This window comes from Lycorma delicatula, chromosome 1 (assembly GCF_047948215.1).
Source record: "Lycorma delicatula isolate Av1 chromosome 1, ASM4794821v1, whole genome shotgun sequence".
NCBI lineage: Eukaryota > Metazoa > Arthropoda > Insecta > Hemiptera > Fulgoridae > Lycorma > Lycorma delicatula.
The window spans coordinates 79,000,872-79,015,463 of NC_134455.1; the positions used below are offsets into that span (position 1 = coordinate 79,000,872).

The 14,592-nt window shown below is 27.0% G+C and overlaps 1 protein-coding gene across 1 annotated transcript in view; it reads right to left on the reverse strand.

Annotated features, from left to right (window-relative positions):
* Positions 1-14,592, reverse strand: part of LOC142319482 (uncharacterized) — a 439,670-nt gene that overhangs the window by 136,148 nt on the left and 288,930 nt on the right. The window contains exon 3 of the mRNA XM_075356813.1: positions 366-437. Within this exon, the coding sequence (XP_075212928.1) occupies positions 366-437 (72 nt within the window). The remainder of the gene's footprint in view (positions 1-365; positions 438-14,592) is intronic.

Consider the following 14,592-nt stretch of genomic DNA (forward strand, 5'->3'; position numbering starts at 1 on the left):
CTCTTAAATTTGGCTTATGCTTCAGTGAAGATTATTTAAAAAATAGTATTCCTTTAGAAATTTATAAACATTATGAATGGTAAAGAATTTGTCACAATTGCAACTACCTTTCACGGCAATTGGAAAAAAACAGGATATATAAGGCTACCGAATGAAAGAAAAACGAAAATTGATTAAAAGAAAAACGGAATCCGAGATTTTCATTATACGATATTTGTTACCGGAAACATTTTTAATGCGGCGTACATAACTAATATCAGACCACTTGATATTATTATGTGTTTTATTTTGTTTCAATAAAAAAAGAAACACCACAATTCTGATTAATTGTATTTATTACAGTAATATTCTTGTGGAATATTTACCTCGTATTCTTGTTTTGTCATCGGTTGTCGAGACCAACCGTATTCTACATCTTTTCCGTGACCACCACATTGCTGAAATAAAAAGAAACGATATTAAACTTCGATAAAAAATTACAATAAAATAACAAAATTACGAAAACACGTAACAACGAAAAACATTTAGAATTTGAATAATAATTTTCTATAATTTTAATATAACATTGATTTTTACATTTAGAAATTAATTTACTGGACTTAAAAAATACACAAAGTAGTGTTTCTATGTAAATTTAATTGTTGAAAATTTTACGTAATCGTTTAAATGATTATAAAAAGTACACCATGATAAGGCAATAAGAAAACGGTTTAAGGTATTATTATTTTTCCTGATTTAATTCAGTTTCATGTATTAAACAATTTCAAGTTGGTATGATTAGACAATATAGTTTAACATCTTATGCAAAATACCCAATAGCGTGACTATAAAAATAAGTGTCTGTTACCGTGAAAAATTTCACACAATTTACTCAGACAATTTTTATTGTTAGTAATTATTCAAAATATTGTAATGAAATTGAATAAAATATTTTTAAAAATCGAACGTTAGTACGATATAGTAAGATTAATAAAAATAAACTTTTTTTTTTATTAAAAAATATAAATACTATTATTTTGAAATGAATCAAACAAACGTTTTGCATTTCCTTAATTGTAAAAAATAATATAAAATAGACAAGCAATTGAATGTACTGTAATTACGATAAAATATCGAGAAATTAACAGTGTAATAAGAAATAAGTGCTTGACATAATATAATAATAGTCATGAATTAAATTTGTAATAATTAATGAAAATACGAGTATACTACCAATCACGAGCAAATTCGATTTTAATATTATGAAGTTTTTCGTTTCAAAATAGCTTTTAAAAGAAGTTTTCTATGTTTCCGTTCGTAACGATTTACCATCAGACTCACTAAATTGAGTTCAAATATTACATGCGTTATCGGTGTAATAACTATATGCTGTATACATTTTATTTTAACTGAACCTATGGCAGAATATTTTGAAATCTTTTTAATATATTATTTCTGTCGATCTTCGTGGCAGAGTGGTAACTTGTCGAAAGTCACGGTTTCGAATTCTCGGTCAGGAATGACATTTTTCATACGCTACAAAATTTTCATTTCATATTCCAACGGGACAAACCTCGAGCTTATCTGTGATTACAAATAAATGTTTGAGACCACTAAAAATAAAAGAAGGAAGAAATATCATGTGTTCTTCATTAATTTTTCTTTCGGTTTTTTTTTACTCCTTTAGAAATAATGATAGGATTTAAATTACTTCGCTAAGATGATCGAATAAAATGCTGAAATTAAAACAACAGCTCGACCTAAAGAATAAAACCTGTTTAAATTGTCCAAACATACAACAAGCTAATTTTTTTATGCTGTAAATTTAATGTGTTATGTTAAATAGTATACGAGTATACGATCTTTGTAAAAAACATCTTTGTATACTTTTTTATATCTAAACTACAAAAATCATTTTTATAAATCTTTATCATACGCACTAAGTTCATTAAAAAAGTTTAAGTGTTTTTATAAAATTTTCATGACTTAAATTTCAATTAAACATTTGTAATTTAGTTTTTATTCTCCATTTGTTAAGCATCCTTCCTAGCGGGAAGCAAAGATTTTAAACTTCCACGACCCACAGAATAGACCTAGCAGAATCACGGCAACATCCACAGAAAAGTGTGACATGGAGTAGGAAGTACCGATTTGAACTACAAATCATTCAGCCAAATCTCTACTGGAGGTAAGAATATATGATTGGTTTTGAACAGTAGTGTCAATGTCATTAATGTTAGCTTAAGAATTTTTTTTAACTTATATACTAAATATATCGGTGAATAGACTCACACTTAACCCGTTTTTGTTTAGATTTTCTTTTTATATTCACTAATTCGCTTAACTATGACAGTGTATGTGTTACCATGAAAGACAGAAATTAGAAAATGTCTACATTCTCCGGTGAAAGTCGAGACATAACTAATACGTCGGTGAAAGACGAAATTTGCTTATATTACTAATTTGCTAATTCTCCTTTAATTCCCATTTTATTGCTTTTATTTGCTTTACTAATTTGCTTATATTACATTCGGAACTTCGTCGGTATATGTCAGCAAACACAGATAACCTACGGCGGAGGTCAAAACGATAACTAGAAATTAAAAAAAAAAATCACTCGATACAAATCTCTAAGGTCAATAGATTACGAGAAACCCTCGTAAAAAAAGGAAGTTACCAAACATAATGTGCGCTTGCTTCACTCGTTAAGTATACAAATTATATATATGTTATTCTCCAACATTGAAGGCGATTAATCAAATTCAGTATACACTGATGGTGAAAGTTGTATAAAAATATTTTTATAATAAAATTTAATATAGGGCAAACCACCTGACCATTTATTTCTTTCGTTATAGTTCATCCATGCGGTTAACATTCGTATTCTGTATATATTAATTGGGCCTTTCAATTAATAAAATGCTGAAAGTCTGATTAAAGTTTATTATAAATGAAGTGAATTTGATTAATCGCCTCCAATGTTGGAAAATTGCATATAGAATTTGTGTATATAACGTTACTTAGAAAAGGTTAGCGAGCGAAGCGAACGTCGGTTATGTTCGGCTTAAATTTAACCTTCTTTTTTTTATGAAAATTTCCGGTAGATCCATGTATGTAACCCACCGGGTTGGTCTAGTGGTGAATGCAACTTCCTTAATCAGCTGATTTGGAAGTCGAGAGTTCTAGCGTTCAAGTCCTAGTAAAGACAGAAATTTTTATACGGATTTGATTACTAGATCGTGGATACCGTTGTTCTTTGGCGGTTGGGTTTCAATTAGCCATATCTGAGGAATAGTCAAACTGAGACTGTACAAGACTACACTTCAATTACACTCATACATATCATCCTGATTCATTCTCTGAAGTAATACCTGAACGGTATCCCGGAGGCTAAACAGGAAAAAGAAAGAAAAGGTATCTCGTAATTTATTTACCTTCGAGATTGATATTGGGTAATGTTTTTTTAATTTCTAATTATTATCGTTTGCTCCCTTCACCGAAGTATTTGGTGTGTTTCGATATTCATCGGAGAATATCGACATTTGCCAGATATCGTTCTTTCACGATGACATATAAAATGCATTGTTACATTTCAGAAAAAGATAAATATAATTTTTAGTTTTACACTATTTGTCCCTGTTTCTTACGGGTGAAACACATATATAGCAACTGAGGTACAAGAGGTATCTATTTATCTTGCTTTCTCTGAAAGTAATAATATTTATCATGTAGCTAATCCCTGTATTGAACAGAGTGAAGGTATGAGTTAGTTGCAAGGATGAATATCACTTAAGATTTTAACGAGATTAGTACGCAGATATGCATCTATAGATTTAATTTAATGAAAAATACAATTTAATGAAATCACTTTACTTCTTAATTTTGAATACTGATTATTATTCTTAAGAAGTCTGTAAAATTTTCAGGGACTTGTGGTATACGGTTATGTTTAGCAATACATACGTAAATGTATATTATTTAATCGATAATTATATTATTTTTGCTAGAATTTATTTACTAATGAATTACTGGAAAGTATGCCTGTTCAATAATAAAATTAAGTGAATTTTTATTGCATGAAGATATTGATTTAATTTTTATATAATTTTAAATGTGAATTCACTCGTGTATGTGTTTGTGTATGTGTGTGTGTGTGTGTGTGTGTGTGTGTGTGTGTGTGTGTGTGTTTGTAAGCGTGTGAATGTGTGTATTCATGTGTACGCTTTCACATATGCATTTGTAATGTACTGTAGTGGTAATGCATCTGGATAAGCTATCTGCAGTGCTTTGCTCTATTCTTAAACACATAAAGTAAGATTTTTCCATCCCTTTAAAAAACTTATGTTAAATGAACGTAGTTTTAAGAGAAAAAGACAAACTCGGATTCATTTAATATAATCATTAAAACTAATTAAACACTAAGGTGGCATCAAATAATCACAACTTTCATCTGACCTTGTAGAAGGTTCACAAAATACTAAAATAAGTAGTGGCCAAGTTTCCATGTTGTTTTGAGTCTGGAGGGCGTCTAGGTGACCTTGCCCCCGGTTACTATGGTAACCAGACAACCCTCCCCCAATGCAAGCTGCGTCTCCCCTTGTAAACCTACATCCCTTATGCACTCTTTTATCAATCGACCTGTTCTCTTCACTATGTTTTTTCATTTTTATATTCTTACTCCCACTCATATTATCTATTTTTTAGTCTTAAATAGTAATATTACTATGTTTAATTATTAAATAACTTACAATATTTGTATTAGTTATTTACTTACAAATTGTTCAAACAAAAAATTGCTAATAAAGCCCACCCACATAATTTAAAATAAGAAAACTTAATATTTAATAATGCGTATTATTTTAGATAAAAAAAATACAACTTAAAAATTATTTTTTTTTTACATGAAAAATAAATTGATTATGAAATAATTTTAGTCATTTTCCTTCAAAAAACTTAACTAAAAGATTTATTTTTAACAGAAAATTACACAGATAATTCAAACATGTTTATTTGTAACTGATTTTCAGTTTAGGTTATAGGATTATGGCAATCTACAATATACAAAGTATTTGCAGATGAAACTTTAAGAAAAATCTTCTTCTGCATTCTAGATACTGCATTCCAGACAGAAATTCTTAGCGCAAACATGGTAATATCTTTTTGTCATTTCTCTGGAAACTTTCCATATTTTTATCGCAACGTATTTTTACTTTCTAGCTTTTTGTGTATTTTTTTTTTTTTTAGTAAACTGTTTTTGGTTAGATAGCGTACTTAACAGCATATCATATTTTAAATAATAATGTAATTAACTTTTAAAAACATATAAAAATAGTATTATTACAAAATTTCGATTTTCAAAATAATTTGAAAATTAAACAAGAGCTAAAGAATTATGTTATTATCGGGTTTTGAAGTTGTTTTTTTAATTTTTAAGCTTATTCAATTAGAAAAGATAGGTACTGATCGTTTTAGCAAATAGAATATAAATTATAATTTAATATAATGCCGATTTTCGTGACGGTATGGAAGCGTCTCAGCCTATCATCCGGAGGTCCCGGGTTTGAATCCCGGTCAGGAATGGCATTTTTCACACGCTACAAAATTACATTTCCATATCCCGTGCATAAGCTTATATGGTGATATAATCTCCAGCCCAATATTGAGAAATATGTACAAAGAACATTATTTCCCGGAATGAGATAATAAAGCAACTGTCTAAAAGCTATGAATATTTTTTTTTATTATTAAATCTCAATGATTTAATAGTTTTCAAGAATTATAGGACATACAACTAAGTAATTGTGTTTTGGAGTAACATAATAATCCTTCTTTAAAGCTACAAGAAATTTCAAGTAAATCTCATTACCACTTAGTATTCGTAGGTCATTTAAATGATATGATTACAAATGTTTAATGGCCTTATACACCCCCTTTAAAGAAGAAATATATTCTTCTTCAAAGAAGAAATATATTATCAATTCGACCGTTACGTGGTTTTTTTCATGCACATCCAAACCTTTTCTTCTTCAGATCAATACTGATGAGTTTTTACTTTAATATTCTAAAATAAAGTTTTTTTGTTGATTTAGGTTTCTTTAATCATACTTAAAGGGAAACTCTTTATACTAGAAATTGCATTACTACGTAGACAATTAGAAAATATTATAACTATTAAGAAAATCAGTTTAAAAATGTTGGGTAAAAAAAAAAATATTATTATTTCCTTACAAGACATACGTCTTTCTACTTTGTAGAGACAACGTATTTTTATAAGCCTCTCTATCTTATATGCCTGTGTTACATTATCTATCTCAATTTCTCTTATTGCATTGCTCATACAGCAATATATATATATATATATATACAGAGCCTGAAGTAAAACAGACAACAGTCAGTGTTTTTCTCTGAGAGTTCAATTTTGCAATCGTTCCCTGTGGTAAATAGTTGATCCCTCCTCTTCCCATTTTAATATGCAACTTTATGTTTGGCTCATTAATGAACGAAATATTGTACAACTCAATTTCTCAAGTAAACCTGGCACGATAAATTGTTATTATTGAAAATGGTTATATCATTTTTAAAAGTGACTTGTGACTCAGATCAGACGGCCTTATAAAATACCTTTAGAGTTATGTCACTTAATATAACATCTATATTTTTTTAATAAAAATAAAAGTAAATACATAAACAATAAACTTTTTAGATAAAATTAAGCTGATTTAAAAAAATAAATGTGCTAAAATTTAAAAAAAAAATTAAAAAATCTAGAATTTAAAAATAATTATTTTCAATTTTTTTTTAATTAAAGATAATTTTTTAAACTTTTAATCCGTTTTAGAAGTTAGTGTTTTAAATTAGTATTTTTTTGTTAAATTTGTTTTATACTTAAGCATAATATAAGATAACCGACGATTTCGAACAGCCATATATTTTTTATCTATATAAAAACAGTTCACAAAAGATATTTGTTTATTATTACTTTCGTAATTTTACAGGTAACAATAGTGTAGAAATTAAATTTCTATATATTTTTTTATAATTTTTTTTCAACATAATTGATGAGTTTACCAAATTAATTAATGGTTTTATGTATATGAAACAAAAAAAAAATTTTTGTTAAATTGTGAAATTCAACTGAATTAGATTTATGTACCTGAAAATCAAGTTATCAAATTACAACATCTCACTATAATTAATTAAATGGAGTTCTAACATTTATTAAGAACTTGACAAAAGCTTTAAAAAATAAAGACTCCTTAGACGGGAATAAATGTTAAGTTCATCGATTCTCGGTTAATAATAAACAAGTAGTATCTTCAATCCTGTTTAGTTTCTCATGAGTATCAGAATCTAACTGGATAAATCAATATAAGAAATTGATTAAGTATATAAGGGGGAGATTAATTAATTTCCTTTCAATTAATAATCTGCCTGTTTGATTGTTTTACTGACCTGTTTTGTTTTATAAAAGTATCTTTAATATGATCAACTGAAACTATACAACATGGATTATGAAATATTATATTATTCATTATTCTTTGCATAATTTTTATTTGGTTTATAGTATTTTAATATACATTTTTACCGTAACTAATAATTAGCAACAACATAAAACCTGTTCTTTCATTAATTGCTACATTAAAATAGATATAATTATGATTTTCCTGTTATTTTTTAAAATTTCCTATATTTTAAGCTATTGAAAAAAAAAACAATTTAATCCGTTTTAGACGACATTAATCGATATCTTTTCCCGTTCGTTTTAAACTCTTGGCATCAATAAATAAATCTCTAGTATCAAATTCAAAGGTAATTCAATGTTGCTTTATTGTGTCCATTATCTAATTTAAACTACTGTAAAGTCCTTGTTTAACGTCGTCTCCTTTAAGGTCATTTCATTAAGTCGTGCGTAATTTGTTAAAAGTTTACCAAATTAATACTTTGCTCTGGTATTATGTCGTTTATATGAGAATAAGCTTTTTTAAAATAATATTTTTAGCGATAGAAACAACCATAATAGTTAGCGATAATATTAACCATAGATCAATAAATAAGATTCGAACATTTTAAACGTATGAAGAAATTTTAATTCAAATATCAAAGAATTAATAATTGATTAGCACAATTATTGATTTGCACATTATGTACAAAATCTCGATGCAAAAAATTTAAAAAAACACTCTTAAAATTCAAGTCTACAGACAAATTTCACTTCACTGATAGAATATTTTAACAAAGTAAAACATTAATCGATAAAAAAGACGTAAAATAGAAAATGTCATTAGAAAGGCCATGAAAAACAGGTAACAGTACAATTAAAAAAAAAATTAATCGAATATAACTTTTTACATACTGCTTATTATTTTAATCCTTTTCTGCTATATGTGTTAAAATACAATTAATAAATAAATATATTAAAAAAAAAATCACTTAAAATTAGTGACCATTTCAGTTAATTTATAAGTTAATTTCGGCCTTTAATATTTTATTAAGCAATTTGCATAATAATGAGATAATAATAAAAATTAAAACATATCAAAATAACATGTTTACTACTGAGGAGACCTGGTTCAATTAACGTCGCTATCTTTGTAAAAGTAAAACTACGAGGTTAAAAAATGATTTACTGTGTACTTTCAAAATTGTATTCAAGGAGAGAGGAATCATTAGCTTTAGTAGTTGAAGCAACCAAAACAAGTGACAGCCTACTGTAATTTTGTAATATGTTCTACACAAAATACCTTAAAGACTTTTAAAAAGATTAAAAAAAGATAACTGTAAAAAATTAACTAAACTTCTATTAACTGAAAATATTGAAGAAACATTTAATAGATTTTAATAAAAAAAAAAAATCAACATTTTCACAATATACAAAATTAAGTATAGTGAATATTTATAAATAAGTAATATATTTTATTTTTTAAACCTGTTTTTCCTGGCAAAGTAATTAACATATAAATTTAGTTTTTAAAAATATTATTTAGGTGATATTTAAAATATTAAAGATTAATTCCATTAATTCTTTAATATTGTCTATCCCACACCCTGAAGATATCAATCCCAAATTTTTACCCACAAATTGCTTCATTCATACAGGAATCTCTGTGCCAAATTTGATCAAAATCGGTTTTCCCAGTAAAGAGTTATTAAGCTTCCAACACGTCAATATAAGTACAAACTTAGGAAATACATAACTACGAACGTTACTACTATTTTGTTTCCACGGTTAAGTATTGCTTCATAGAATGAGATGAATGATTTGTAGCGTGTGTAAAAATGCCATGCCTGATCGGGACTCGAACCCGGGACCTTCGCGTGAAAGGCCGAGATGCTAACCTTCGCGCCAAGGAGGCCGGCCGAAGGTTAACTCAAAAAACCGGTTTTTTGGAGTCTATGGGTCATTAATATCTTCTTTTTCTGTTTAGTCTCCGGAACCAACGTAAGGTATTACTTCAGAAGATGAAATAAATGAATGTAAATGAAGTGTAGCCTTGTAGAGTCACAGATCGATCCTTCCTGAGATGTGTCGTTAACTGAAACCCAACCACCAAAGAACATCAGTATACTAAATTTCGATTTAGTATCGAAATTCGTATAAAAGTAACTGCATTTACTAGGAATTAAACCTTAGAACTCTCGAATTCGAAATTAGCTGATGTGCGATGACGAGTTCACCACTAGATCAACCCGGTGGGTTTGAGCCATGAAATTTGAAAAATACAAAAATATCCCTCATCCTATTTTTTGGCTGGTTACAATACTCTGCTTGCAGCACAGCTCTAGAGCCCTGACGCCAGGAATGTAAAACTTATTCAGATCTTTTTACGCTATTAGGTAATAACAAATATGAATTTGGTAGTCAGGTTCATATTTTGTATACGTTATTAAGTGTTATATAACATCATAATTACTTATAAGTTAAACGATAATTTGTTACATAATCTTTTGTAGTTTTAGACAGATACAACGTCGTTAAATTAATGCTAAAAAACAACATATATCACTAATATACGTTTGATACTATTGTTAAATCTACTACACCCAACAGGTTTCTGAACGAGAACTCTGCATCGATCGTCATATAATTGCTGTAATATGAATTAATCAATTTATAGGGTTTTTTTGGAAAATTTAACAACCAAATGTTTTCTTTAATTGTTTGCAAGAGAAATAAAATTATAAAAAAATTCCGCTCGTAACTGAATGCTTAGTGCTGTCACTTTACTTTCGTGATTTTTAACAAAATTTGTTGAAAATCCCGGGTGATTTTACTTTACTAAAGATATCACAGTGATTTTTAAGTGAACTGGAATAAAATTTATTAGAGTTCTTCCAAGCCTAGCTAAATGTCCTTTTAATATATTACATCAATAAATGGAGAATAATTAAACGTTATTTTATTTTTATTATGAATGCCTAACAAAAACCGTTTATTGAACAAATAAAATTATTATTAATTTCTATATAGGTCATAAGAATAGTATACATAAACCTTAACAACGATGTAACATATGAATTATCAAAGTAGCTTAGTAACTCTATGTAAAAGAAATTCTAAACATAACAACAGACAAAACAAGCTAGGTAGCTAGGCTTGCAACCCAACCTTTATACAAACAGACAGGCGCATATTGTTACTTTAGCACCTGATCGTGTCATGTATCCTGTCTGGTCTATACGAGTACATAATATAGGTAGTTCATAACCGTGGAAGGAATGTTGAACACAGTGTCCCGCTTCATTTAATGTTAAAAAAACATACTTAATGATAAAAAAAAAAACACGTAAAAAAAATAATAAGTAGTTGCTTTACAGCATGATGATAGTATTACTTATTTAAAAGATTTTTTTTTCGTTCTTTATCTTATTAAAAAAAATATTGAGCAACATTACTGTTTATGAGAAATTAATAAAAATATTAAACCATAATTTATCTGATTTATTTATAAATAATAAAATTTAAGATATATCCATTGAAAATATTACGTACAATCTGAATTACTTGAAATTCATCTAGGTACCAGGTATTTATTCCCGGTTGGAAATCGTTAAAATTCTATGATCTTTTGTACAAAATATTGTTTCAAATTTATTTCTAATATCTTGAAATGTTTTTACTAATAGCATATAAATAATAAAAACAAAAACTTTCCGAAAAATCTGGTAGTAGGGAACAAATTTTAAATTTCAACAACACAACAAAAATCTATGAATTTTACGTGTTACTTTATTTGGTTTAATTTTTTTCCGTTAGAATTTTTGATAAAATTCAAATTTTTATTACATTCATCCTAACAAATAAACATCAAAAATGTATTTATAGGGCAGCCCAGAGAAACATATAAAAAGAATAGAAGAAATAAATAGAATTGCAAGATATTATGAAACAAACAGGAAATTATACTAGTATATTCCTGTTTTTTCTGACATGCTACAAAAATTCACCTACCTGTATTATTAGAATTAAAAAAATTAAATTTAGCACCCCCCCCCCCAATAAAATACAATCGTATGACTAAAATTATGATTCTTGAAAAAAACTTTTAAAATTTTTGACCACATAAAAAACCTAAAAATTTAATTCTATCATTAAATTTCTACGTAATATTTGTCTGTAAAAATGATTTTATTGTACAACCACGTTTGAGTTTAATTTACTAAAATTTCTGAATTTTACTTTATATTCTAAATTATTTTACTGGGAAAGAATAAATATTGTTTGCGACTAAACAATAATGTATTATCGGATTACAATGATGTTTTGTAACAAATAAAGTTCAACGCAAAATATAAGTAAAGCATTCTCTTGTAATAAAAATGGTTTTTATTTTACAAGAAATTTATTTAAATTCTATTAAAAAAGATTTAATTAAAAAAAAAAATCAAAAAAAAAATCTGACTTTTTATTTGGGGACGGGATGTGACTTATTCATTCAAATAAGCTAAGAATTAATGAAAATTTTCCTGTTGGTGATCTGTTATAATAAAAATACTTTTAACAATAATTTATCGATCAGGTAAAATGTAAAGAATATCTTATAAAATACAAAAATTAATGAATGTATATTAAATAAATGAAAAATTTTTTATCTAAATTGTTTAAATCCAATTTTAATAAGCGAGAATTTTGCCCAAATAGGTTTTAACATAATGTTTTGTTTTTATAAATAATTATAATGTATTTTGTTGTTACATAATGCATTTAAATCAAATTCTCTTAATCTAGAAAAAAAATAAAGCATATTATAACATTGTCTGTTAGTTTATTTAATTTTTTTTTTTTTAACTGAGCTTTTCCCTAGTTTTCCTAAAAAGTTTCTTTTTTATATTTCTTCTATAATTAATTTTAAAATATTCCTTAAAGCAGGTAATAAAAATTCTTGAAAATTAATTTTTTTGAATTGATTTATAGAATATTTTTCAAGCCGATTAAAAGGTGTCATACTACACTGCTTAGTGGTAAAAAAAAAATAATTTAGGGTTAATACGGAAATATATATATATATTTTTTCTTAATTTGTACATTCCTAACTGTTTAACTACTGAATAATACGTAACCCTTTCGTACGGCCCGCCCAATAAGATTTTTAATAATATCTAAGCTCAGAACTTCGACTTCGAAAATTAATTTCCGACTTTAAAATTGATTTGCAGTGACGAGCCCGGTGGGCTATGTACGGAAATTACAAGAAATCCATTTTAATTATTTTTTTACATAAATTGATTTTTATGTTTTAAACAAATGAAAAAGCTATAATTAGCTGATGACTATAACATTTTTCCTTGAGGATTCTAGGCTCACAACTTATAACAATTCGAGGTAGAGCTATAAAAGATTGCATTATGAACTCATACTGGCCGTCGGATCTGACTAAGATCTCTTACTTGTTGGATGTTTTGTCATTTTGTATATATCATCTTTATACACTACGGTTAGGAATAGCTACGAAGAACAGCTGACCATTCGCCGGATCTGTTTACTAAGCACGGTGTTTTCATGATGAATGTGCCTGTTCTCCACAGTGGCAGGACTGACTGGAAATCTTATCTTGACCAAGGATGAGCTTTGTACCTTTTCCCACGAAACCATTCCTGAGTTGTGTGGTTAATTAAAACCCAACCACCAAAGAATACCGGTATCCACAATCTAGTATTCAAATGTATATAAAAGTCTTTACTAGGATTTACTAGGACTCTCGACTTCGAAATCAGCTGATCTTATAACGAGTTCACCCCTTGACAAACCCGCTGGGTTTATAATCTATGTCCTTTAGGAACAATGAAATAATTGTACTGAATATCTATAATTGCCTTGAAGAGAAGCCTACTAGGAATTAACTATTTCATATTCCGCTTATACTGCCTGATATTCTATAACAGCTGAATATGGATGATAATGAAATTAAAATTTTGTAGTGCGTGAAAAATTCAATGACTGATTTGGACTAATCCCAGAATAGGTAGAGATGCTACCACTTTATCATGGATCGATCGAGAGAGTATACTAAAATTATAATATATTTTTTATTTTTTATTTTTTTAAATATTCCCTGAATACGGCATAAGTTGCTTTACTGAAAGTTATTTTAGTTTTTTTATCTTAACGTAAAAATTCAATTGAAATCTATTCGAAATAATATATTCTCAGAATTTAGACTGAAATAAAAATTTATGAATTATTGAAATAAGAGACCATATAAAATAAATTATATAATATAATATAAAAAATATATAATGAAAATAATTATTGAAATGATTTTAATTAAAATTTTTTGGTGTAAAAAACATCTTTATTGAAATGATTTTAGTTAAACTTTTTTGGTGTAAATTAACATATTTTATGAGTTCAAAAGATCTGATTTTATCAGGCAAAGAAGAAAATTTAATGGGTTTCTTATTCTTCATTTAAAGCAAAATTAACCATTTAAAAAAAAAATTATAGTTATGGTGTTTACAAAACACAGTGCATGAAACTTTGAACAGGATAATTTTAATTTATTATTATCATTAACTTTTTTTAAATCTATAATTATTTTATTATTTTTTTAATAAAAAACGGCAATTATACGTAGTTAACACTACTCAATAGATTATATATAATTAATAAATATAGTCTCTAGAGGTTTCTCTACTTACAAAAAAAAATAACATATGATAACTTAGAAAAAAACATCCACAAGAAAATAGTATACTCGTATCAGTTGTATTTATCTTGAAAAGTAAGCTTAAAACCATTAGTTAAAAGTCTTAAAACGAGTGGAGGTAATGACAACCTTGACTGACCAGGTTGTTATTGCTGGTTACCAAAGCAAATTATTCCTACATGAAAAAAAAAAGAAATAATAATAAAATACCATGTGTAATGGATATAATCTATGAAAAATCTTCGAAATTACTTTATATTAAATTGACATTAATGAGAAAAATATAGACAACTCATATTGGATACTTATATACTTATATTTTTTTTATTATGTATTATATTAAAAATGTTCAAAAAATATATGATGACTGATCAGCAATCAAATAAAAATACATTATTTTTATCAAAACTGATGAAAGGACAAAAATAATTAATGCATAAAATATGTGATAAGTATGCATAAGATATAC